At 38.3% G+C, this 24,652-nt stretch overlaps 1 protein-coding gene across 5 annotated transcripts; it reads right to left on the bottom strand.

Moving 5' to 3' along the window:
- Positions 1-258: 258 nt before the first annotated feature.
- LOC141362054 (uncharacterized) lies at positions 259-24,652 on the bottom strand. Of its 5 annotated transcripts, none has more exons than XR_012368023.1 (13): positions 24,348-24,651; positions 23,209-23,751; positions 22,934-23,109; positions 17,865-18,079; positions 17,651-17,768; positions 17,196-17,495; positions 16,799-16,889; positions 16,598-16,714; positions 16,423-16,498; positions 15,753-16,010; positions 6,994-7,139; positions 1,747-1,895; positions 259-1,640 (listed from the first exon to the last, which is right to left on the bottom strand). XR_012368023.1 is itself a non-coding variant. In XM_073863802.1 (13 exons), the coding sequence occupies exons 6-12, from the start codon at positions 17,474-17,476 to the stop codon at positions 5,514-5,516; spliced, it is 1,002 nt and encodes a 333-aa protein (XP_073719903.1). In that variant the 5' UTR covers positions 17,477-17,495; positions 17,651-17,768; positions 17,865-18,079; positions 22,934-23,109; positions 23,209-23,751; positions 24,348-24,652; the 3' UTR covers positions 1,749-1,895; positions 5,497-5,513. The 5 variants fall into 5 exon arrangements, 2 of the variants coding, with proteins under 2 accessions (XP_073719903.1, XP_073719904.1); XR_012368024.1 differs by lacking the exon at positions 6,994-7,139 and adding an exon at positions 5,497-5,546; XR_012368022.1 differs by lacking the exon at positions 259-1,640 and adding an exon at positions 5,401-5,546 and having other exon boundaries at positions 1,749-1,895; positions 24,348-24,652.

Here is a 24,652-nt window from a genome sequence, read left to right as displayed (position 1 = left end):
CCAAACCACACCTATGAATAATGAACCTACTTCAGACCAACCCCTTATTGATTTGCGCCCGGCGCAAGACTTATTTCTCCCGCCGGGAAAATAGCAACAGCGCCCAAGATCCGCCCACAAAGTCACTTGCGCTTTGCGCTTCGGACTTGCGTTTCAGATCGTTAAAATAGGGCCCAACATGTTAAAACACAATAAAGATGGTAAAGAAAGTGTTTCTCATAGCGAAGCACTGCGTTCAGACGGACTGAAAATTAGAACTTGTTTAACATTTAATATTTATTGTATTAAAATAAACAGAAATGTTGTGCTTTAAAGCATAGCTTTTAAGAGCCGTATCCGGGGGTGTGTTCAATTATTTCCACATAAACATGCATGCACATTTTGTTCTAAATTGACAGACCTTCATAAAAATGTATACCAATGGTTTTATTATAGCAAAAGTGTAGTAGCTATGGTTTTTGATTTAACAACAACAATTAACATCAAAAGGAAATGAAGTTCGTTGCAAAACGAGATAAATCCATTTTTTAACATTTTTGTCAAAACATGTTTATTATTATGTTATCATGTTATTATTTTGTTTTATGGTGCTACTTAGCTGTATTATTTAAGTTATGAAGGTTTTAAATCAAAACAAACCAACTGCAGTTGCATTGAAATTAACTGGAATGCACAACCAAAAAACTAGATTTCTGAACAATTAAAAAAACGGTGGTTATCTCGTTTTGCAACAAAACTCTTCAAATTATCTGCTAAGATAATAACAACCAATGATAATTATTTTAATAATTTAATAATAATTATACTTATTTTAATAATTCAAATATTTAAAAAAATATTATTACTATGATGAATGAATCAGAAATCAGAAAGAGCTTTATTGCCAAGAATGCTTGCACATATGAGGAATTTGTTTTAGTGACATAAGCTTCCAGTACACAAAGACACCAACACACAGACAAAAATTGTAGGCAAATAAATAGGTGTGTAAACAATTGTGCTATAAATGACAATTGAATAGGATTAAATAAGATGCAGGGATGTACTAGAATGGAGGGGTAACACATAAATATAAGGATATTGCACTTTTTTGCATAAGTATGAGTGGGGAACATTTAACTGTTCATGAGGTAGATTGCCTGGGGGAAGAAACTGTTTTTGTGCCTTACTGTTCTGGTATTCGCGGCTCTGAAACGCCGGCCAGATGGCAAAAGTTCAAAAATGGGGTGACTTGAATGTGAGGGATCCAAGAATAAATGGCAAAATAATGGGGGCTAGCTAGAAAATATGGGGCTTGTGTGGGGTTTTTTGTGGGCAAAAGGGCAAAGTAATAGGGGGCCTGCATGGGCTAGCCCATATGGGCCCTGTTTGGGTTTTCTGTGGGCAAGCCCACAGTGGGTTGGCCCACAAAAAAACCCTCATGGAGCCCAAAAGGGCAAAGTCATGGGGGCCCGCATGGGCTAGCCCAGAGTGGGCTTGCCCATAGTAAACCCATATAGGGCCCCCAAAGGGCAACCTTCTGGAGGGAAGAGGTGAGGGGGGCAGTGCAGCAGAGGACAAGACAGCACTGCTTTCTTGTAGGGCCTGTGGTGACTTGCGGTATTCCTCTACCAGAGAGACCATAAGATTTGTTGCGTATCCTTAAGGAGAAAAATGTTTAAAACACATTTAGTAAAATGGTTGACTCACATAAAAAAATGATAGATTCACATTAAAAAGATTGAAAAACTAAGTGAAACTACTAACCGTAAGATGGTTTCTCCTTGATGGGGTGGACTACCCAGCCACCTTTCTGAAACCGCCGGTAGCGAACGGCGTAGGGTGCCTCACCCTCACTGGTTCGAGCTACATCTCTGTTGCCATTACTATTGTAATGTAGGGCTGCTAAGAGAAGTCTGTACGAGATAAGTAGATAAAACATTAGGTCTCCAAAGCTAACCCAATGCAGTGAAATGCAAAAGACATGACATTAATGTTTTCAGTTGAAATGGGTCTAAGACAATGACTCATCTTTGCAATTATATTTTTGCAAACAATATGTTATGCTGTTATCAATCTATAACACTTTGGTCTGCTATACAAGACTGCATTAGTTTTTAGCCATTCACATTCTGTCATCATTTACATGCTACAAATGTATTGCAATATCCAGAAATTGAAAAAAAAAAACTAATTTTGTGTCCGTGCTTGATTTTCGGCTGTGAAAAAGGAAAACTTCAAATCAACACAGAATCCGCACAACACACTCCACAGACACAATCCACCCCATTCCCTCTTCGTCTTTGCACGAGGAATTGATAGATATGAGGATTGTCATGATTAGATGATGCACAATGCACAAAAACTCAAACAAACACAAAAAAATGTAAATAAAATTATGACATTGGATCACTGGAACTCCTCCCCTATGGACCCCACCGATACACGTCTCCCAACCCCTGCATCCCCACAGTCCGTAAGATGTCCAACAAACAAACGCTGATGATCCACACCCGAAACACCGTCACGTGTATGTCTTTTCTGGCTATATTGGTTGCCTCCCTGGATTTCCAAAAAAAGCAAAAAAGAACATTTACATAATGTCTTTATCAGACACCTGAAGCATTACAAATTTATACCAGTTTGAAAAACATATTCCACATTAAAATATTGTGCCAAGTTTTTTATTTAGATTGGAATCAATTTGAAACTTAGAGCAATAAGTGTGGTCGAAAGTTAATAACTCTGAAGGCCTTCAGAAAGTCCAGACTTAGCAAGCCCAAAATACAAAAAAGCTGTTTGGAGTAATCCAGTGCCACACTGTATCAGTGCTGGCCCATCTTCCCAGCTTCTCTTTTTTTGCAATTGATGCATGCTAATCATCCTCAAAAAAGAGAAGAGTGATATCGATGGTGAGTCTGAAAAATATACTCCTCTACCAAGTTTGAAGCTGCCTTGAAGACATTAAGGAAAAATAAAGTCAACACTGTTATACTATAATAGCTAATTGGCTAGTTGGTGATCATTGCTAATCATGCCCAAGTCAAAGAAAGACATGGAAGAAAATGATAGTGAGCCTGAAGAGTTTAATCCTGCTACAAAGAAATCCAAGGGAGATGATGGTGTCAAATAATAATAATAATAATAATTAGTTACATTTATATAGCGCTTTCCGGCAGCACTCAAAGCGATTTACATATGAAAGGGGGATTCTCCTCAACCACCACCAATGTGCAGCATCCACCTGGATGATGTGACGGCAGCCATATTGCGCCAGAACACCCATCACACACCAGCTTATTATTGGAGAGGAGACAGAGTGATATAGCCAATTAGTATGGGGGATGATTAGTAGGCCAACGGGCAAGTTTGGCCAGAATGCCGGGGCACACCCCTACTCTTTTTCGAAAGACATCCTGGGATTTTTAATGACCACAGAGAGTCAGGACCTTGGTTTAACGTCTCATCCGAAGGACCACACTGATGGCCATGTGAGAAGGACTATGTGAGATACCTCAGTTGGATTCAACCCAGGAAGAGACTGACAGCCGGGTTGTTCTGTACTTGCTGTATGCCGCTCAACTGGGGCACAAGGTGGCTGTGGTGAGGACTGCAGACAAAGACATTTTCTTCATCCTCCTACACCACGCCCAATCCGTCCCGCTGACCACCTACGTCGACATTGGGATCGGAAAGCACAGGCAGATCCTAAATGTCAGCGAACTGGCAGAATGTAAGGGGGCAGACTACTGCACAATACTCGGCCTCTACATCTTCCCAGGGAAAGCTTTACAAGTACCTTTAGAGGCAAAGGGAAGGTTGGATCTCTGAAAAAGCTGCAGAGTAATCCAAGTACCATGCAGCCTTCAAGTGAGTTTTTTCAAGGCAGATATTCTGTAGCATGTAATGGCAATAACAGTTTTTTACAGATGCTAGGACACATTTCTCAATACATAGGTCACTTTTGCAAAACTCTTCACACAGTTCTCCTAACCAACTTTCAGCTTGGCAAAGCAGTTCATTTCACATTCAAAATCATGCTGAAAAGAATGATTGGAGAGGATGAGACGCTTACCACCAGATCCAAGGTGGATCTGTCCGGGCTCCCTCCCTGCAGAGACAACCTGGTCCCACACATCAACTGTGTCAACCACCGTCTGGCCATCTACAAGAGAGCCACACCGATATTCTGGTGTCCCAAGCCCCATGATCCTGGCCAAGGCTGGGAAAAGACTGAAGAGGGTACTCTGGAACCAGTGTGGTCTTGTGGACCTATCCTCCCCACTTCACTCACTGGCTTGCTGGAGGAACCAGTCGAGGAGATGGATGGAGATGGTGAAGACGACGAGGAGCAAGAGATCGATTATGAAGACCTGGGCTGTTTCTCAAATTTCAAGAACGCAAAGAACGGACTTGCGTCCTTGTGGAGATTGAACTTGCCAGGCGACCTCGGAAGAACGAACTCAGAAGGTCGCGAGAACACAGAACGCACTTATGAGAATTGAGATGTGTGCGATCTTCCTGTTGGTCACCTGACCTCCGCCATTGTTTTGCCTCAATGACTTCTGGGGCGTAAAGCGATTTCAGCGCGCAAGTCTGCACTCGATGCATCCTCGATATCAAGAACACATCCGGGTATTTTCATGCGTCCTCTGTACTTGCGTTCTTGAGAATTGGAATGAACTTCGACTGTTAATGATGACGTAGAGCGAGGACACGAGAACGCAAGATCGCTGAAGAACGCATATTGAGAAACAGCCCTGCTGTATGATGAATAGACTTCATTGCCCTTGACCTTTTGACCTTTGATTAGAATCACTTTTTTCTATTTTAGTTTATTCAAATGGGGATTTGTTATACCCTATATATACACATATTTGACTATATGAGTGGTTTTCTCTTTTGTTTCTATAAATATAATACCAAAATAACGGTTTGAATAGTAACTCCTTATTATGGAAGATGTTCAGTTGGACCAACATGTGACAATATTTTAAGTAGGGATCATCAACATTTGCTCCCCAGACATCCCAAAGACTGCAAAAATACAAAAGTCAGAAAACATACATCAATAGGGTCCACAGGGGAGAAGTTAGACTGATCCAAGGTCACAGATTCCCTTTCAATTATTTGTGTCCATTTGAGTTTCAATGCACCACACATCATCCAATCAAGACAATCCTCATATCTATCAATTCCTTATGCAAAGATTAAGAGAAAATGGGGTGGATTGTGTCTGTAGGATGTATTGTTCAGATTCTATGTAGATTTAAAGTTCACATTTTTCACAGCCGAACATCAAGCACGGCCACAAAAGATGACACAAAAAATCACACACGGGACAACAATCTGCATGGGGAACATCAAAACTCCTTCCCTAGACACCCCAAGGACCACAAAAAACCAGGTTAAAAAATATACCTCTCGGGTGCAGGTGAACCCCCCCTTCCTACCAGACTAGTAGGCCTCCAGGGAGAATTTCTGATGCTGAGGTGACAATTGTTGAATATCCTTTACCAGTGCTTTCCTGGCAGCTACACTCTCCAGTTTAGTGGCTGCTGGTGATCCTGAATAAAACATATTCTGTCATATAGTCTGTCACATTTCAATAATACAAGTCATTTTTAGTACACACTATTGATAAAACCAAACTAAACTTAACAGGCACAGACCTGCCAACCTTGGAATTTTTTTTGAGTACAGTAGCATCGGCCGAAAGGACAGAACAAGGGTTTTTAACATCTAATTTAACACATGCACGCGCACACACCTCTCGGTAACTTTCAAGGTAACATGCTGCACATTACACTCACTTTTTTCCCATCCTGCCATAATCTGCTTTAAAAATAATTATAAATGTGAATAAAATTTGCCAAACATGGTGATTAATAACATTATTATTGTTAAATACTGTATTCTCCAAAGTTTAGCATGTCTGCACAAACACTGTTAAATAGTGATATTCCTGTTAAATAGTGGGTGATAGTTCATCCACAAATGACATTCTGTTATCATTAACTCATCCTCATATTATTCCTAACCTTAATGATTTCAGGGGTGCAAACTCATCAGGGGTGAAAAAAAAAACATATATACATATATATATATACATATACATATATATATATGATTTTAGCATTTTAATTTAAATCAAATTTGAACCTGTTAGCATAGTTAATGCAACATCAATTACTAACATCAATTACTGTAATTACATAAACAAGAATTAATGAATGCTTATATACAATATAATGTTCATTTTTTGTTCATAATGCATTTACTAATTTGAACAAATACAACCTTTTTGTAAAGTGTTTGTTAAACATGTTTATAATGTCCTCAGTTGTTCTGTGTTGTGCATGTGAGTGGTCACAAGAGGGCACCAAAGTGTAAGCTATGTAAAACGCGTTTGCGTTAATGTTTGTCCCCTGTGGGTTATGGTAGATCAGTGTGTGTGTGTGTGTGTGTTCATCTCTGCATGTATGTAGAGCTGATCTGACCGTGAGAACATGGCCTGATTACCATATGGGCAAATGGGGCAGTTGCCCCGGGGCCTCCGGCCCCCAGGGGGCCCCCGACGATATGTCATGTAACGTGCATTTTTTACATTTTTTTTTTTGCACAACGACATCAAATACAAAACACATTTTGTACAAATAACTTATTTTGATGTAATCTGCATTTATGCCACTAAAATAAATTAAAATGTGCAAGTCAACAATCCAATGTTTACACACTCACTGTATAAGCGTGACAAGTTGACCAATTAAATAGTGTGAATAATTTCTACCAGAAGACATGCCCTTTACGATTGATACAATGGTATGGGAGGGCGGGTTTAATGTCAATTCTTGACAAAATTAAGAAAAAAAAAAATGTAGCTAGACCGCAAAACCAGAAAACATAATGGATCGACGCATTCCTACCGGAAACATTAAACGAAAGCAAAAAAAAAAAAGAGGAGAAAGAAGCTTTTTTTAAAGGAGGTTGCTAGTTGCTCGTTAGAGAAGGCACCTGTTGTAATCTTAGCAATGAGGCTGATTGTGACACCAGTCCCGCTTGCGAGCCCGAGCCGCCGGAGAGTCTCTCGCCACCACCTGAAGCAAGCAGTGCTTCATGCGACACGGTCCCAGAGGTTAGTGCCAACAGCTCAACACAACCTGTGGAAATATAAATGACCCGTCTTTGTGGGGCACAAAAGACGAACGACTTCTTACAGTAAGACCCTTGATTGTTGCCCTAAGACCAGGGGCTTCACTAGACCCCTTTTACTGGGGCAGTTAACTAGTGCAATCCTTTGCAAAGACAATCGCGGCAAAAACGGGTCTATATGCAATGTAGTTACCCAATTTACGCTTGTAAAAGCGACGAAGCAGTCGCATTGACGTGTGCACGCACATATCCATGTCCGCGCGCGTCTTTGCGTTCATCAGCGCACAACCGCATTCAAAAGGTGACGCCACGCGAGTGAGTTAGCTTATGAAAACATGACCAGACTAAAGTAAGTTTCTAATAATAATGATAATCATTTTAATTTCTCGATCATTATTGGCTTCTGTAGATGTACATCACAAATGTTTTGTGCAAAGCAGGGAAAGGGAAGAAGAAAAATGATGAGTTTAAGGGAGGTAAGACAAACTACATCATCACCCTGTCAGGGATCAAACATTAGAGGAAAAATCTCAGGGAAACTATTCGTCAAATCTATAGAATTGCATTGTTGCTGAGAAAATCAACACATGTATGTGTTATACTGTTCTGTATTTTCAAATGAATTTAATATTTAGTTTACTAATATTTAACTCTAGGACACTAACTTACATAACAGTTAGCAGTAACTATGACTGAGATTATTTAGTATAGCAGTCATAAAATGATAAAATTGCTATCATTGTATAATGTAGAAAATATTTCTCTGCTGTCATTATTTCCAAACATGCTATGCCATTTATGCCTCCAAAAACATGTTAATAATGTTAGGTATGATGAAGATTACACTTGTATATGTATCTTTCGCAGTAACTGTTGCACTGTAGAATAGTGGGTTAAGCAAAAGACATTGTTTAGAAGTGTTGCACACTTCTTGCACACAGCAGGCTTTCAAAAAAAGTCAGCAAAAAATGGGGGGCCTGTGCCCCAGTAGAGCTTTATGTCTAGCAACGCCCCTGCCTAAGACCTTTTTTGACTTGTTTTCGCAAATGGCAAGAATAAAAAACGAACTCCGAACAAGTACATTCTAAGGCATAGAATTATACTGTGTATTCTTTTCATATTGTATATTAAAATTGATTTAATACCTAATTACATAAATATTGTGTACTTTTACTTTTCTGGAGTAAAAGTACGAAAGTACTTTTTTGTTTTTACTTAAGTAAAAAAAACTAGATGTTTAATGTACTTAAAGATTAAATATAAACCAAAAACTTGAAATTATGAAATGTAGTGGAGTAAAAATTAAGATAATATGCTTAGGAATGTATGTTTTCAAAGAAAAACACTGATAAAATACAAATACTTAAAGTATTTTTACTTTCTACATAAAAGTAAATTAAGTAGCCTAGTGTCCGCCTCTGGAGTTGATAGGAAGAGGAATGGGAGGGGCCTATGATGTCTTTGTGCCCAGGGGCCCAGAATTTGTTAATCCGGTCCTGCGTGAGAATGCTGTGTCAGAGAGACAGCAAGCTCAAATCGCGGCAGTGGCAGCTAGTAGTGGCACTTACGGCATCAGTAGTGGCACTTCCGGCATCTGGCTCATTTTGAGGCATCTAGTAGTGGCACTTGAGGCATCTGACTTATTTTGTTTGTGGCACCTCCGGCATCTTAAGGCAGCTAATCGTGGCACTTCCGGCATCGGACTCATTTTGAGGCAGCTAGTGGTGGCACCGTGACTTTTTGAGGCAGCTGACAGTTTTTGTGTCATTTAGGGATGGCACTTCAGCGTCATATATTTGTACCAGCTGTTTTACGCAGTCTTTGTGCTGTCGTGCTGGCTGTCAGTTGGCCATTTCGAGATGCCTCGGGAACTATGGGGAACTAGGTGCCACAACTCTTGGCACTATGGCATTTTGCTGGCGTTCATTTAATTCACGCGAGGTGCGTGTGTGTGTGTGCACGCTGGCTGACAGTCGTTTATAGGTGCGGGCATTTCGAGATGCCACGGTTACTCTTGAGATGCCACCACTCTGCCCAACGGAATAGAAATAATAGAATTCTAGTTTTCTCACTTTGTTCATCTTATTATTTTAGCGGGCAGACTGAGAAGCACGTGGCTAAAATGTTTCTAATTTATTTAAACAGTATTTTAAAACTAGGAAACCCCCTCTTTTACCAATTATTACAGTATTGCAATTCTCTTGTCTACCGGTAGGTGCCCCCAAGCACAAACGGGAAACGCCGGGGCCAAGACTATATCAAGTTCTGATATAAGGTTTCTCAAATAAAAAATACCATACTGTTATTACTTGTCTTTGACCACACAGGGTGGAGATTCACATGTACCCCAGGGCCAGCAGTGCAGCACTGTACATTAACACCTGTGATCTTAATGTGAATAAATGTTCAAAATAAATTTTGAATGAATCTTTTTAGTTATTGTGTTGTGAATGTAAAACTTTTTAAAAGAATAAGTAAAAGAAAAACGTCACAGTTTGTTTATCAGACCAAACAACCAAGATATGTTTCATATCCACAATTGATTTGTTGCAAAAAGAGCATTATGTGTACTAATGCTTGGTATTTGTCACTTTATGTACTGTAAGTGAAACATTCTCATTCTCCACCACCACGATGTGCATGTGTGTGTCATATGAATAAACAGAATATATAAAATATTAAAATAATGTAACTATATGTAATTATACCGGCACAGAATCATATAACAATTAGTTATTACAGTGACATTCCTGTTATTTTCGAATTTCTTGTTACTATAGGCTACTCATTGTGCACTGTTTTCCTCGTTCATACTGTTTATTGAGCAACTGTACACTTTATAAAATTTTCTATTTTGTGATTGTATGTATTTTACTGCATATAGAGTATACCTACATTATATATTTTATTGTCTTGATTTAATTTATTGTAAAGTAATCTATTGTAGGGGTGTGCAGCGGAGTCAGTATTTGTATCTGTATTTTTATCTGTAACAATCACCTTTAAGCGTTTATTGTGTCTTTCAGCACAGTTACATATGTGACCCATTCTGTCTAAATGAGTGGGATGTTTTCAGAAAAAATAAGTAGCCAACATTAATCCCTCGTTTAGCGATTCAAATACTTAAACATCTATTAATTAAACATACGTTTTCTGAGAGTGAAATGATTAATACTAAGATGCGTGTCATGTCTGACATCTTGGTTTCGGTTTAAAAACATGCAGGAAATAAATAAAATAAAATGCAGGACTTGCTTGATGTTTAAAGAGTTATTAAGAGAGATAAGTTTTAAGTTAAAAAGTTATTAAGATCGACAAGACTCGCGCTGACTGACAGATCCGAAACGCAACACACAGACACGCAAGTACGTGCACTGACAGAATAGTTCAAAAACAAATTTACGAAAGCATAATAAGCATTACTACAAACTTGCTGAGCTCATTATTAACTATGTCCATAGCCTACAGCGTTTGCGCGAACAGAACGAATTGTTTAAAAAAACTTCCTTATTAATTTTCATCTAAATTAATAAATAATCAGATATTCGTTTAAAATTTCAAATAACAGTATGCTCTATTATTTTAAAGTCAGTTTTGACTTAGTTCAAAACAAGCAAAATTATTTTAAACAATAAGGCAATTAGAAAGATTTAATTCAAATGTTTCAGTTGTTATTTACCTACTTTATTTTTTATGTTAATTGTAATTCATGTCATAATCTTCAGTTTAAATTTTGCTTTTAAAATGTTACATTTTCATATTTTTATCTATTTACTTATTTATTGTATATTCACCTAGATTGACAATGAAGCTTGCTTTAACTATAAGATCATCTGTGACCGAAGTCACGGAGACACGGAGTTATTAACGAATATTTTATTATCAGAGTGCAGCATTTTATCAAGGTTTTCTGGTCTTGTGTAATTAAATAATAATAAAAAAAAAAAACTAAAAGGCTCATTTTTACAGTTAAAATAAGTTTGATATTAGCAGCGTTTTAAAACTAATTCCAAAACAGCTCGCGTTTCTAAGGGACACGCAGAAAATGTCATCCATGTAATTTTATAGATTGCACTCATTCACTTCACACACATATTATACATGCTTTAAGGGGTGTATAATTTAGCGCTGTTCCAGTAAACACGTGATTATGTCTGGCCGAATATTTTTTCTGTTATTCGGATGAATTCGTTATTCGTTTTAAAGCCATTATCCGTGCCCTTCCGAAAAATTATGAATTAAAATATTTAAATGATGTGTAAAAACTAAATTCAAATAGAAGGGTTAAACTAAAACTGAAAATGATTTCATAACTTTTCCGTATTACTTAGTTTAATCTGCAGAAAAAAAAGATATTTAAAAATAAAATTGACAACCAACAACTCGCAGGGGGCACAATAAGTAAAAGCATAGGCGGTGTTTCTCGTTTGTGCTTGGGGGCACCTACCGGACCGGTAGACAAGAGAATTGCAATACTGTAAGATTAGTAAAAGAGGGGGGCTTCCTGGTTTTAAAATACTGTTTAAATAAATTAGAAATATTTTAGCCACGTGTTTCTCAGTCTGCCCGCTAAAATAATAAGATAAGATGAACAAAGTGAGAAAACTAGAATTCTATTATTTCTATTCCGAGGGGCAGAGTGGTGGCATCTCAAGAGTAACCGTGGCATCTCGAAATGCCCGCACCTATAAACGACTGTCAGCCAGCGTGCGCGCACAATCATGACAACACACTCACACATGGCCGACTGACAGCCAGCACGCAAACATTATGACAGCACAAAAACCGCGTAAACAGCTGGTACAAATATACGACGCGGTGCTACCCCTAAATGACACAAAAATTGTCAGCTGCCTCAAAAAGTCACGGTGCCACCACTAGCTGCCTCAAGATGAGTCCGATGCCGGAAGTGCCACGATTAGCTGCCTTAAGATGGCGGAGGCGCCACAAACAAGATAAGTCAGATGCCTCAAGTGCCACTACTAAATGCCTCAAAATGAGCCAGATGCCGGAAGTGCCACCACTAGCTGCCACTACTTTGTTCATCTTGACACTACTAGCTGCCACTGCCGCGATTTGAGCTTGGCCCTACTGCTGTGTCAACCGCAGCAAGTTAATAAATATACTTTAAGATTAATCTCCATCATCATTTACTTCCGAATGCATGGCAAGCTGCATCAGCAGTGTAGCACAACTCAACAGTGTTACAGAAATTTGTATTTTTATTATTATTTAGTAGTACACATAAACATAATTCAGGGTTTGTTCTGATCACAGTCAAAGCTCTAATAATACAGTATATGAATATAAACCCTGAACGAGCAACTCGAATCAAACTTGTGTACAATTCGACGTACAAATCTTATTAAAGGTAGAAAAGTGATTTAGTTAAGAGCAGTGAGCGATTTTCTCTCAATGCTGTTTGATTAACAAGAGTGACAGACAGGATTAAAACTAGGTAACTTCCCCTTTTAGACTGAAGTCTGGATCTAATATACTGTTAACACATGCGTTTTCTGTTTTAGTTGTTTAGATTCTCTTAAGACCTAAATGTTCGTGTTTATGAAGAGACTTGCAAAAGATGGGAATTTTGACGCGTGTATGCATTTAAGGCTAATACAACAGCAAAATACTCACAAGCTTAATGAGAAGCGGATACACGGCTTGCACGCTCCTCTTAAACAGAAACAGGTATATAGCGCATATAGCACTGTTGTCAACGGCTTAAAATCACTTAACTTAAAACTGCGGTGCGTGAACAAATGTTAAGCTTTATGACCACGCGCACAGCAACGTGACGTGGGCGCGTAACCTCAAATGAGAAAATACTACGCAGGGCTCGACATAAGGGACTGCCCGGTTGCCCGGGGCTAGTGTGAGAGAAGCTCGGGCCAGTAAATCCTATTGTCACTTGCCCGATCGGGCCAGTGCTTCACCCTTAGTCACTAAAATATATTTTCGGTCTGCTGCTATTTGTCTGTATGTACTCTTACGCAATGTTACCCTCGAGACGCATTTTAAGCGGCGCGAACGTAAACTTCTTAGCAATATAATAAAGTTTAGAGTTAACACTGCTTTAAATTCAACCATAACTGTGACAGTAGTGCTCTTTACTGTCTGTCTGTCTTTAATTTATTGTAGCTTTGTTTACAGTACAGTACAGAAAGGCATAGGCACCTATCACGTGGGCGCTCGAGACACGAGATATTCTCCATGTATAAAACTTTATTTGATGTGGTTTGTATATGACGTTTTATTTTATTGACAATTTTTTTTTTTATTGACAATTGAATTATCAAGAGTGCGTTATTTCAGAGCGCATTTAATCCGCTTCACTCGGATGTCAGGTGGATTCCCTCACTATTTCTGTTGCTTGTTTTGAGTACTTCGCGCGACAGAGGCGTCACCAGGTTTTTGCGTATATTAGAGTGACAAATCGTACCACCGTACTTTGAGGTCAAAATGACATGGATTAAAGTGAAAAAAATTCTTCTGACTGAAATTTTTCTCAAGCCAAGTCATATTCCTTGTAAATAGGCAAGACCAATAGCATTCTAAGGGCAGATGTTTTTTGCCATTAATGCCATATTGAAGTCTACTGTGGCATTTATAGGGGTGCCAACTGTCACTGTGAAATACAGCAGCAGTGCGAGTATGTTTTTTTCTGTGAATAAACAGTGTTAACACTTAATTACAACAAATTATAGGTTTATTAATAGTTTGTTCATTTACAGCTTTACTTTTAACACAGTCCTTTAATTGAAGCATTACCTTTAATATTTGTCTAAAACAAAAGACTTGTGACTCCTGCACTAACAGTTAAAAACGTTATCCCGTCATGTTAATCTACTTGTGACAAACTAAAAAAATTGATTCTGTAAGATGTAGTTTGCAGGGCATTTCAGATTAAGGTGAAACAGCTAAATAACTCATCAATTACTTTAATGACATAAACATGAATTAATAAATGCTTATATACTCTATATTTTTCATAGTTTGTTCGTGTTATATAATGCATTTAATAATGTGAACAAATACAACTTTTTTAAAAGTGGTACAGAAATGTTTATATCATATCATTCAGTACACATAAACGAACAATCCAGGGTCTGTTCTGCTCACACAACAGCTTACAGTCACAGCTCTAATACAGTAACGTTATGTATGAATATAAACCCTGAACGAGCAACTCGAATAAAACTCGTGTATAATTCGCACAGGATGCCTGTAATCATGACAGTTGTACATTGAATGACTGTACCCTTTATCAACAAATTATTATTTTACAATAGAGGCTGAGCTGAGGTGCTATTTTATGCGCAATGTTAAACTTAAAACAACGCATTGTGCGCAACGTGCGTATAATACACAATAACAAAATTCAAGCTCACTAAGGAAAAACAGTCAGTGATAAAATAAGGATAATAAACAATAATGTATAGTAAATGTATAAATTGATTTAGTCAAGAGCAATGAGAGATTAATTCTTTGATTAACATTAGTGACAGATATAAGCAAAAAAGGTAACTTTAACTTACCCTTTTTTCTGCTGTTTACTTAAATGGTCGTGTTTGAGGATACTTGCAAAGACGGGATTTTTGACGCATAACCTTATGTGTATTTAAGGCAAATAAAGCGGCAAAAATACTCACAAGCTCAAAGAGAAGCGAATGCGCGACTTGCTTATTCCCCTCATACAGAAACAGCGCGCACATTTAACACTGTTGTTATTGTTTCAATTTAAAATCACTTGTTTTTAAATGCGGATACATGTACAAACGTCAAGATTTCTTGACCACGCGCACATGCAACTGCAAGAACTGACAGGTGGATGACATCAACGTACTGCGAGAGCATTTCGGAAGCAGTCTCGTCTAATGAGTTCTCGGTTCGCTCTCACTGGATTTTGATGTCATCTGACTGCCTTTTGGTTCTTGTGGCGCCACGTGAAGTTTACCCATGAGTTTAACAAACTCGTTGTTTCAGCCACTAATTAGATCAGCGTAGCAGTCAAAAACGATCACGTACGAGACAAATCAATTACCCCCAAAATACAGGACCCTAGGCTTACTGTGCAAAGACACGTAAATTACCTGGCTGTTTGATTTTCTTATCCCACGAACTGAAAGGCTTGCCAATCTTCCTCATTTCGCTAAGTCAAGTTAATCTCCATTGGTCTTATACACCTTTATCGATGTCCAAAACATCGGATCCTTCCTACATTACAAGTATGTCCATGCTAGCAGAAATAAAGTTTTACCTCAGCTTAACGTGAGATACAGCCAGAAAACCCGGAGTGGATCTGGTGTGTAGTGATTAGAACGCTTACAGTGGAGAGAGGAACGTGATTTGGCTCCACTCCAGGCTTTGATCACATTCCACTTAACAAGGTGAATACACTGCGTCTTTATGAAAAGTTAATTTAATAATTTTGCAACTGACGGAAATCCGTCGTAGACTCGCTGCAATCGACGGAAATCCGTCGCTACGACGGAGAACTTTAATCCATGAAATGAGTACCTGCTACGCAAAATGAGTACAGGTTGGCAGGTCTGCAAGCACTGAAAAAAGTTTAGCCTCAAAACATTTTACATCTTTTAACATAGGCTATTATATTTTACCTGGTTCCAGCCACTCCCTGTCTCTTGCCTCTCCTTCCAACGGTGGATGTGCGCAGCTGGTAAATGCAGGAGTGCTGTGTTCATGTATGTCCTGTGCATGATTTATCATACTCTGCAATTTTGCCTCCATCTCATCTGGATCTCCTGTATGGGTGGAAGCTGCAGTCCAATAAAGATGGTTGATAATGGCTGGCCTCCACAGCTTGAGATCTTCACAGTTCCTCTCTTTTGCAGCTGCATCCAGTGCTTTCTGTATACCTGTTCCAGAGCAGACAAACAGAGCAAACTAATTTTTAGGAAAGTGAATTTAAAGGGACACTTCACCCATTTGCATTAAACTTTGTATAGTTAGAACCCCAGTCATGTTTTTGAATGGTCGTGCATCATTCCCTCTGTTTCCCCTGAGACAGGAGAAATATGGATTTCAGTGTTGCACTTCCTTCTTTCAATGATGTAAAAATCATCATCATCAAGTCCTATATCTTTGTAGAGGGGGTGAGACTACAAACACAAATTTTCTCTGTCAAATAGGCACCAAATTCGACAATTATGTTACATTTCGACTACAAATATAATCCACTTTAATAAAGATTAATGTTTCCACTGGTGAAATGCTCCTTTAACTACAAAAAAGTTTGATATGTAGAACTACCCACATCACAATACATACTTTTACCAATATGCCAGACATCAAAGAAATGCCTTGTTCCTTCTGAACACATTTCTTCACGCACCCACTTGGCCACCTAAAACACAAATTGATTTTTAAAGAATTTAGAATTGATTTTGAGTGATACTGTGCCTTTCAATGCTGATCAGCTTTAGATCTCTCCTAGCATCATTACCTGCCGATTTCTGTCTGTTATCAGAGCAGACACTTGCATGTCTTGGTCCATTAGGAACTGCATACTCCGCTTTAGACCCTCTAGCTCACACCAAGAGCTGCTTGGGACTTCTGAGCTCTGTAATACCAACTGATTACTGAACAGTAACAGTTATATCCGTAACCAAATCAGACACAAGATTTCTGTGTGACATCAACGTACTTGGACAAGCTGAACATCCAAAACTTTGTTAATTCGATCCTCAATCAAGGAGTAGCTACCATATTTCGCACAGTGTCCAGGAGAATCTGATCTAAGAACGTACATTTAGAGGTTAATGCAAAAACAAATTGACCTGTTCAACATCAGTGACGTGAGCTGAACCATTCTACACTGAAAACAATCTCTAGTTGCGCATGATTGAATTAGGTTTTCTTAAAATAATTTTTCTTAAACTTTTGGATTTACATTATTTAATTATGTACACCAGTTCAACATGATTGAATCGTGTTTTCTTAAAATTAAATGAATTTTAATTTATGTTCATTTTATTTTAAGAAATATAATTATAATTTAATTCTGTGCAATCGATGTCCAGAAATTATTTTTTTCAGTGTACCTGCAGTCACCAGACAAGATCAATCCACCCCCAGTCTCCTTCAACTCCCTGATGATCCCCCTCTGCTCATTCCTCCAGGCCTGCATGATGGTAGGGATAGTGTATAAGCGCTGATGGTGGAAAAAAGTGCCGGGACTTATGCACTGCAGTCCAAACAGCTTCAGCATCCTGATTGTCTGAGTAGCCATGCAACCTGAGAAGTGGATGGCACCGCTGAGTAAAAGGTTGCAGGCAGGCATGTTTCGATGCACCTTCTCTTGGTTTTGCCAGTAACGCCTCATAACCACAAGTTTTGCAGGCCTGAAAGATGAGAGAAGATTTAATACTCAAGCAGCTTTAAGATGAGCCAGTAAAAAACTGTATAGTTAAGACACAAATAATTAATATACATACTGTGCATTCACAGACTATAATTCAGCTCCTCATACATAGACAGTTGACAAATAAGACATTACCTGCTTGACTTTTATAAATGTTCTTTCCGGGTGTCCCTGGGTTTCCCCACAGCATAGGGGGCAAACCGTGAACAAGGTCAGCAACTGCCTCTGGCAAACAATGAACTTGTCAACAGCACTGAAAACAAGAAAAGGAAAACACACATTAATTCTGACTATGACATTTTTTTGATACACAATCAGAAACATTTTCCATGAATAAAAAGGTTTTTACTTTGGGTCACTGAGAGATTCCAGCTCTTCTGGTTCCTCCTCAGAGGGCTCACTCAACATCTCCTCTCCTGGACTCCATGACATATCACCAGAATGGTTGATGATATCAGAAAATGAACATTCATCATCACTTTGTTGAGGACTGGCCAGTGGAGTTGATCTGTGATGCTCAAACCTTTCGGTTTAACTCCCCACATCCACCATCTGACAGGGTATCTGCACATTTTTAACAGCAAATTTAATGACTTTTAAGACCTTTTTAAGTCCTCTAAAATAAAAATTTAAGACTTTAACATACAAAACAGGAAAATGTTCAGCGTGACACGACACAGAATTGTGTGTTGAAGCATAGCACGGCACAGCTCGCCTGAGCCACACTCAAGACACATCACAGGGAAACAATAACTTTTATACTAAGTGCTAATTCGCCTAACAATTCTGACATGGTTGACTGTGTATGTAAAAATCTGCCTTCTAAATTTCTAAATTCTGGCCCCTCTTAGCATTTTGAAAAAGACATGGAGGATAGCCCAGAACATTACAAAATAGGGGTGTGACGAATCACAAAACTCATGGTTCAGATCACATTACGGTTTTTGAGGCACAGATCTGATAATTTTTCAGATCAGCAAAAAAGGGGTGGGAAAAATTTAGTAACAAATTAAGAAATTACAAACATTTATAAAAAAGAACAAAGTTGCACATTAGGTAAAGTCTTTGTATAAATTAAATATGATTTTTTTTAGAGCTACAGAAGGGATTTTCTCTTTGTCTTGGGTTGTTTGAACATTAATGACACAGACTTAAGTAGGGCTGTGCGATTTAGGGAGAAAATCTAATTGCGCCTTTTCTGCCAAGAATTGCGATTGCGATTCGATATGCGATTAAATTTTGTAGCAGATGCAATGCGCATCTGCCTCTTTAGATGGTTAGATCTTACTGATACTGCTTATGGGTCTGGTGATTTAACTGTATTCTTATGTTTTTTTTTTGTGAAAATAAGGAAACAAAAACAAAGAAATTAAGAATATGATTAACACTTCTTATTGTATGAAATGTAAAAAGATCTTTAGCTTGGACTAACACTGTAACAGTATTTAAATAAGTGGGTTCATTATAACTGCAACTTTAACAACAATTTAAAATATTTAAATGGGTGACTGAGTTTTACTGAAAAGATTTGAATGCATGTTTGGTTTTTTTTGTAAACAAAGAACTGTAATACTCAACTTCATAACTATCCAAATATTAAAAAGCTACATTTGGGATTTTTAAAATGAATATAAAATCCAAATGCGTTCAATGTCATGTCATTTCATTCAAGTGACATTAGCAACCCAGTTAAATGGTATTTTAGTTTGTTTTAAATAAGGAGACAGGCTGTAAGCATTGTTGGGCGTGTGTGTGTGTGTGTGTGTGTAAAACGCATCATCCGTTTTGAGAGACGCGGGCGTGAAGTCTTGCGATGCGGACTTGCGGAGACAGGCGTTAGTATTTAATAAGCATAGAGACACAGGCTTGCGCGTGTGCGTCAAGTTTAAACACCTTGTTTGTTGTGGAAGACGCGCACGAAAAGTCTTGCGATGTGGACTTGCGGAGACAGGCGGGAGTATTTAATAAGCATAGAGACACAGGCTTGCGCGTGTGCGTCAAGTTTAAACACCTTGTTTGTTGTGGAAGACGCGCACGAAAAGTCTTGCAATAGGGAAACGGGCGCGAGTATTTAACAAGCATTGTCCACACGGAGACGCGGATCACTGTATACGCATAAATTTGTTATCGTATTGGCGTTTCATCCACACGGATCCGGTGTTTTGGGAGACTGAATCCGCTATTTTTTGAAACCGGGTCCTAAAGTGGATAAATCTGAAACCGACACCCATGCGGTTTCGTCTGTACATCCAATCCGTATATTTTGTGAAGCGAAAACGTCATCACATCACGTGTCGGAAGCATCACACGTAACAGAAACAACAATAACGGCGAACTACGTGATTGTGTTCGTGCTACAGAAGCTACTAAAGCCTACTAGCTTTATTACAGCAAAATCTATTGCTTCTATGCAATTGTGGTGACCAACAAGCGATAATGGACAACACCATACGTTGGTTATGCGCATGCTCAAAGTCTTCTTCTCCGTGTATAGTGTATATCTGTGGCAGAATTACAGCGCCCCATACTGGTCCGGCATATATACTACACCGCTTTCAGTCGGTTTCAGTGGGTTCGTGTTTACGGATTATTTTTTTAGAGCAAGGAAAAAAAATGATCGGATAGGGAATGCACCGGCTTCGTGTGGACATAGCCTAAGAGACACAGGCTGCGCGCATGCTTTAAATTGAAACCCCTCGTCAGTTTAGGAGAAGCGCTGTTTTGGTTTGACGTGCCTCTCACGGAGAAAACACAGACATATTTGCGCTCGCTCAATTGGTTAGACTGCCACAAACCTCTCTGCATATTTCTCAAATCGCATCATATCGCATCCTTTCGCGATTTGCTAATCGCAACGTTGCACATCGCGATTGCGGTTCGATTTCGATTAATCGCCCAGCCTAAGTAGGTTAATTGAGTTATATTGTATTTTAACACAACTTAATTATATTTTTACATATTATCTGTTTTGTTGTCGGACATGTATATCAGGGCTCTCAAGTTTTACCAAAAGTTTGGAGTGAGATGTCAGGAGAGGGATATTTGCAACAGTGACCCTTGGCCCCACCCAATTCTCAAGTTTTTGCTACCTGTTTAATTTTACCTAATGTTAGGTAAACAAACCGTTAATGGGCCCCATTGAATTTCATATTATACTTTATCCTTACTATGGAAGTGAATGGGGCTCATTAAAGGTTTGATTACAAACATTCCTCAAAATATCTTCCTTTGTGTTTTTTAGAACAAAGAAATGTATACAGGTTTGTAAAAACGTGAGAGTGAGAAAATTATGACAGTATTGTTATTTTTGGTTGAACTATCCCTTTAAAGTGCCCTATTTTCACAAAATAGTTTTGTACATAATACAATGTTTCTACTTCAGTACTTAAGATAATCTTAAAAACATCTAAGTGTCATTATCAGTGTTATTTTGAGATTACATTAATATGAACTGAAATGCATTTAACATATCTCGTATTACTAAAATGTATACCACTTGAAGTTAATATGTACTCATCTTTCATACAAAGATGGGTTCAAATTTAATTCAAGTGGTACCTAAATACATTTTTAAATTACATTTTAGCATATTTCATATTAATGTACTAAAGAACAAAAAAATGTAGGCTATATTAAGTACAACATTAGTACATGAAAATAGAGCACTTTAAGTGGATTGAGCTTACTGTACACATACAGAATTGCAGAACATTTAATGATGAAAGGGCAATAATAATGAAATGCATCTCTATTACATTTTATGTATTTCAGGAAGCCTCTAGTACTTTTCTTAATTTCAGGTAACTAAAGCTTCTGGTTGCAAAGCTGTTGGAGTTTTTGACTGAATCAATAATAATTTAGCACGAATTTGGCTTTATTCCCCAATATTAGCTTTCATTGTCTTTGATCAAAGGCAATGATTTCGTCCCGGAATCGCTGCAAAAAAAAAAAAAAAAAAAAACAACAAGTGGATGACATCAGAGTAACGCGAGAGGGATTTGAAATCAGCCTCCTTCGCAAGATTTCTCGCGGTACCCTGATGTCATCTGCGTGTCGGTTTTGTGGCGCTGCGTAAAGTTGAAAGCACACTTAAAAAACTCGAAGGAAGCAGCTGAACTCGACAGAACTGCCATGCGCGTCGTCCATTTATTGAATATAGCAGGACAATTTTTTACTTCTCAGCGTGAGAAATACAAGGTGTGCCGTGTGAACTGACTGAAATGCGTGTGTCTCACGGTCAATGCGTGAGACTTGAGAGCCTGTGTATATAAATAGGGTTACTGACTAAAAAATTTTGACTAAACACGACCCAATAACACGACCCTCGTGTTTAATCCAACCACGTTACTTACTGCTTAAATCCTGATTTATAGCAAAACGCTTCTGACAATATCAGCATATATTTACATTTAAGAGCTGATATAACATTACGAGGTGATTTTGGCTACATTATGGTCTCATGCAGTGCAGAGCTTCACCGTTGCTCTTCTCGTCTTTTTGTGTTATAAGCGCTTTTAAAAGTAAAAGTATTATTGTAGATCGCGTATATATAAAATATGAGAGAATAAACACTGGCAAGTTTTAATTCCTTCCCCCACGTGCCATGTGCTACACGACGCAGGATGAGAGAGAGAAAGCATGCGCACACGAAAGAGGCGCCGCTGAGCGCTCGAAACAATGAATAAAGCCGTTTTAATACTAAAATATTACAATTATAATACTACAAATACATATAGAAAATGTATGAAATATAACAATGTATGGGAAACACTGGATGATGAGTCTGAAAAGAAATTTAAGACCGTCTTAATGGAAATTCCAGATTTTAAGACATTTTAAGACCTTAAAAATCGGAAATTTTATTTAAGACGTTTTAAGACTTTTTAAGGACCCGCGGGGACCCTGTTTGGCTCTTCTCCAGGCTTTGATCACATACCAGAGACGAAAGATCTTTGATTATGTGCCCAGATATGCTAAAGCCCATATTTAAACTAACTAACGCGAACGCAGATAGAATTTCAATCAGAATATGACACCTGATAGTCTGAAAAAAAAAACTAATTTGGAAAAAAATAATACCTCTAAGCTAAATTTAACACTTTTAATGGCCTTAAATTTGACAATTCTGATTTATCACTTTTTAATACCCTGTATTTGTACATGTTGTGATTATACAAATCACAACATATAAATAGGAAAAAGTTGGCATTATTTTGTCACTTATTGGGAGCAGCATGCTAGCTGGAGCCATTTACTTCAAGTCTTTGTGCAAAGCTAAGCTAGCGGTGGGTGCGTCAGACAGAGTTATGGCATGCACAGAGATGAAAGGGGTATGTATGCACTTATCTAACTCTGGGGGTTACTGTGAATAAGATAAAAAATATAAGCCTTTAATGTCAAAATAGTTATTCAACTTGCCAACTGTTATGTTGTTTCCAGCCATAGGTAGGAGGGAAGGGGGAGGAGGGTTTTTTGGAAGGTTTGTTGTGCGTTTTCTTCTTCTTCTTCGCCTGTGATGTTTGTGGTGCATTTTGGGTGTCTGATGAAGGGCACGATGCAGGGGATAATGGTGGTGATGGTGAAGTCAGGATGGTCTGTAAATGAAAAGTGTTTACAAAGATTAGTTTTCATATTGATCACATTGTAGAAAGTACAATGACTAACATCAGAACACCATAGCCCCCCACTCTTACTTGTCTTATGTAGTATTCAACAAGAGTATTGTTTTCATCCTTTAGATGGGTTGGGTGATGTCCTCTTGAAAAAACTTGAGTATTTTGTATGAGTCTTTATAGACCCTTTTACTCTTTGTACACAATGATGATGTGGCAACATATGCGCACGCAGTTTGGCAACGGAAGTATGGCAAGAATCAGCAGTGAAGTAACACAGACAAAGTTAGTTATTTTAAAAAGTTGACTTATCAACTTTTTCAAGACATCTACCAGATCCGTATACTATAGTGGAGTGGATAGAAGACGTTAGCAGATGGCCAAATATAAAGTGGCCAGATACATATATACGTATATTAGTATATTATATTAGTGCAACCAAACGCAAGAACCAGACATTTTGATGCTGGGAAACCATTTTAATAAACTTTCTGAGTTGCTAACAGGTTAGAACCACTGGGGAACAACAACACTTCCGTGGCCGATATGCGCGCGCAAGCTATTTGATCACGTGGGCTGTAAAAGGGTCTGGAGGCCACCAAGCCATGCCTTCATCATATTTACCTGAGTGAAAAAAAACAGAAAATAAATTTTATTTGCTTAAATTACAAATGTTAATTAAAGGCTCTATTTTATGAATAGGTGTGTGTCCAAAAACACTTACTTCCTATCACTTTATTACTTAATAACCACTTTGTCTGACTGTCTACAGTGGCTGTGCACTTGTACTTAACTAAGCTCTTTGATTGACAGGTCTACTTTTAACGTTAGGCTACCATAAAAACGCACAACAAGAGCTGCCTTTAATTTTGAGCATGTCACTTCGACAAAATCATTAAAAATGCATTCAGAGTGTAAGGGGTTGATATCATAAAATGACAGATGTCATTTTTGTGTGGACAAAAGACAGTCCGTCAATTTATGACCGTTTACCTGGCTGTTTACCGAACGATCCCCTCACGTCTAAAATAGTGTCTAAAATAACTCACTGAAAAATATTTAATACGCAAACATATTAATAATAACTAGGTTTTGGGAAACGCACCCCAAGTCAACATTTATAACAAACCAAGGCTAAAAACATGTAACGTTGCCTCCGACGCCAATTTCTGTGATCCGTTTATCGAAAACATTTCCACAATCATATTTAATCAACATACCTTCGCGATTACACTGCCGGCTTGATGTGGACCAACAACTGCGTAACGTTAGATCTAGTGAAGAAAAAAAGAGGCGCTGTTGAGTTGTGCTAAACTACTGTTTGCAGCTAGCGATGCATTCGGAGGTAACGTAAGATGAGGATGGAAATGGGATGGCTGACGCCAAACAGTCGTTCCGAAGCTTTGCGAGATCCCGAAGCGCAGATGTGTCAAAACACTGATCCGAAGCTTGATTCAAAACACCCATGTCACGTGACTATGACCAAACGAAGCCTCGAAGTGTTTAAGCTTGTTCGACTTCATGC

This window comes from Misgurnus anguillicaudatus, chromosome 25 (assembly GCF_027580225.2).
Source record: "Misgurnus anguillicaudatus chromosome 25, ASM2758022v2, whole genome shotgun sequence".
Classification (NCBI taxonomy): Eukaryota; Metazoa; Chordata; class Actinopteri; order Cypriniformes; family Cobitidae; genus Misgurnus; species Misgurnus anguillicaudatus.
The sequence above is the reverse complement of the archived record's forward strand: the minus strand, read 5'-3'. Positions and strand labels throughout refer to the sequence as shown.

Coding starts and splice junctions, on each gene's coding strand:
- LOC141362054 (XM_073863802.1), bottom strand. CDS start 17,476: ATGAGGCGTTACTGGCAAAACCAAGAGAAGGTGCATCGAAACATGCCT. Junction 16,890..17,195: donor ATCTTGTCTGGTGACTGCAG/GTACACTGAAAA, acceptor GTACGTTCTTAG/ATCAGATTCTCCTGGACACT. Junction 16,011..16,422: donor TGTCTGGCATATTGGTAAAA/GTATGTATTGTG, acceptor GCTCTGGAACAG/GTATACAGAAAGCACTGGAT.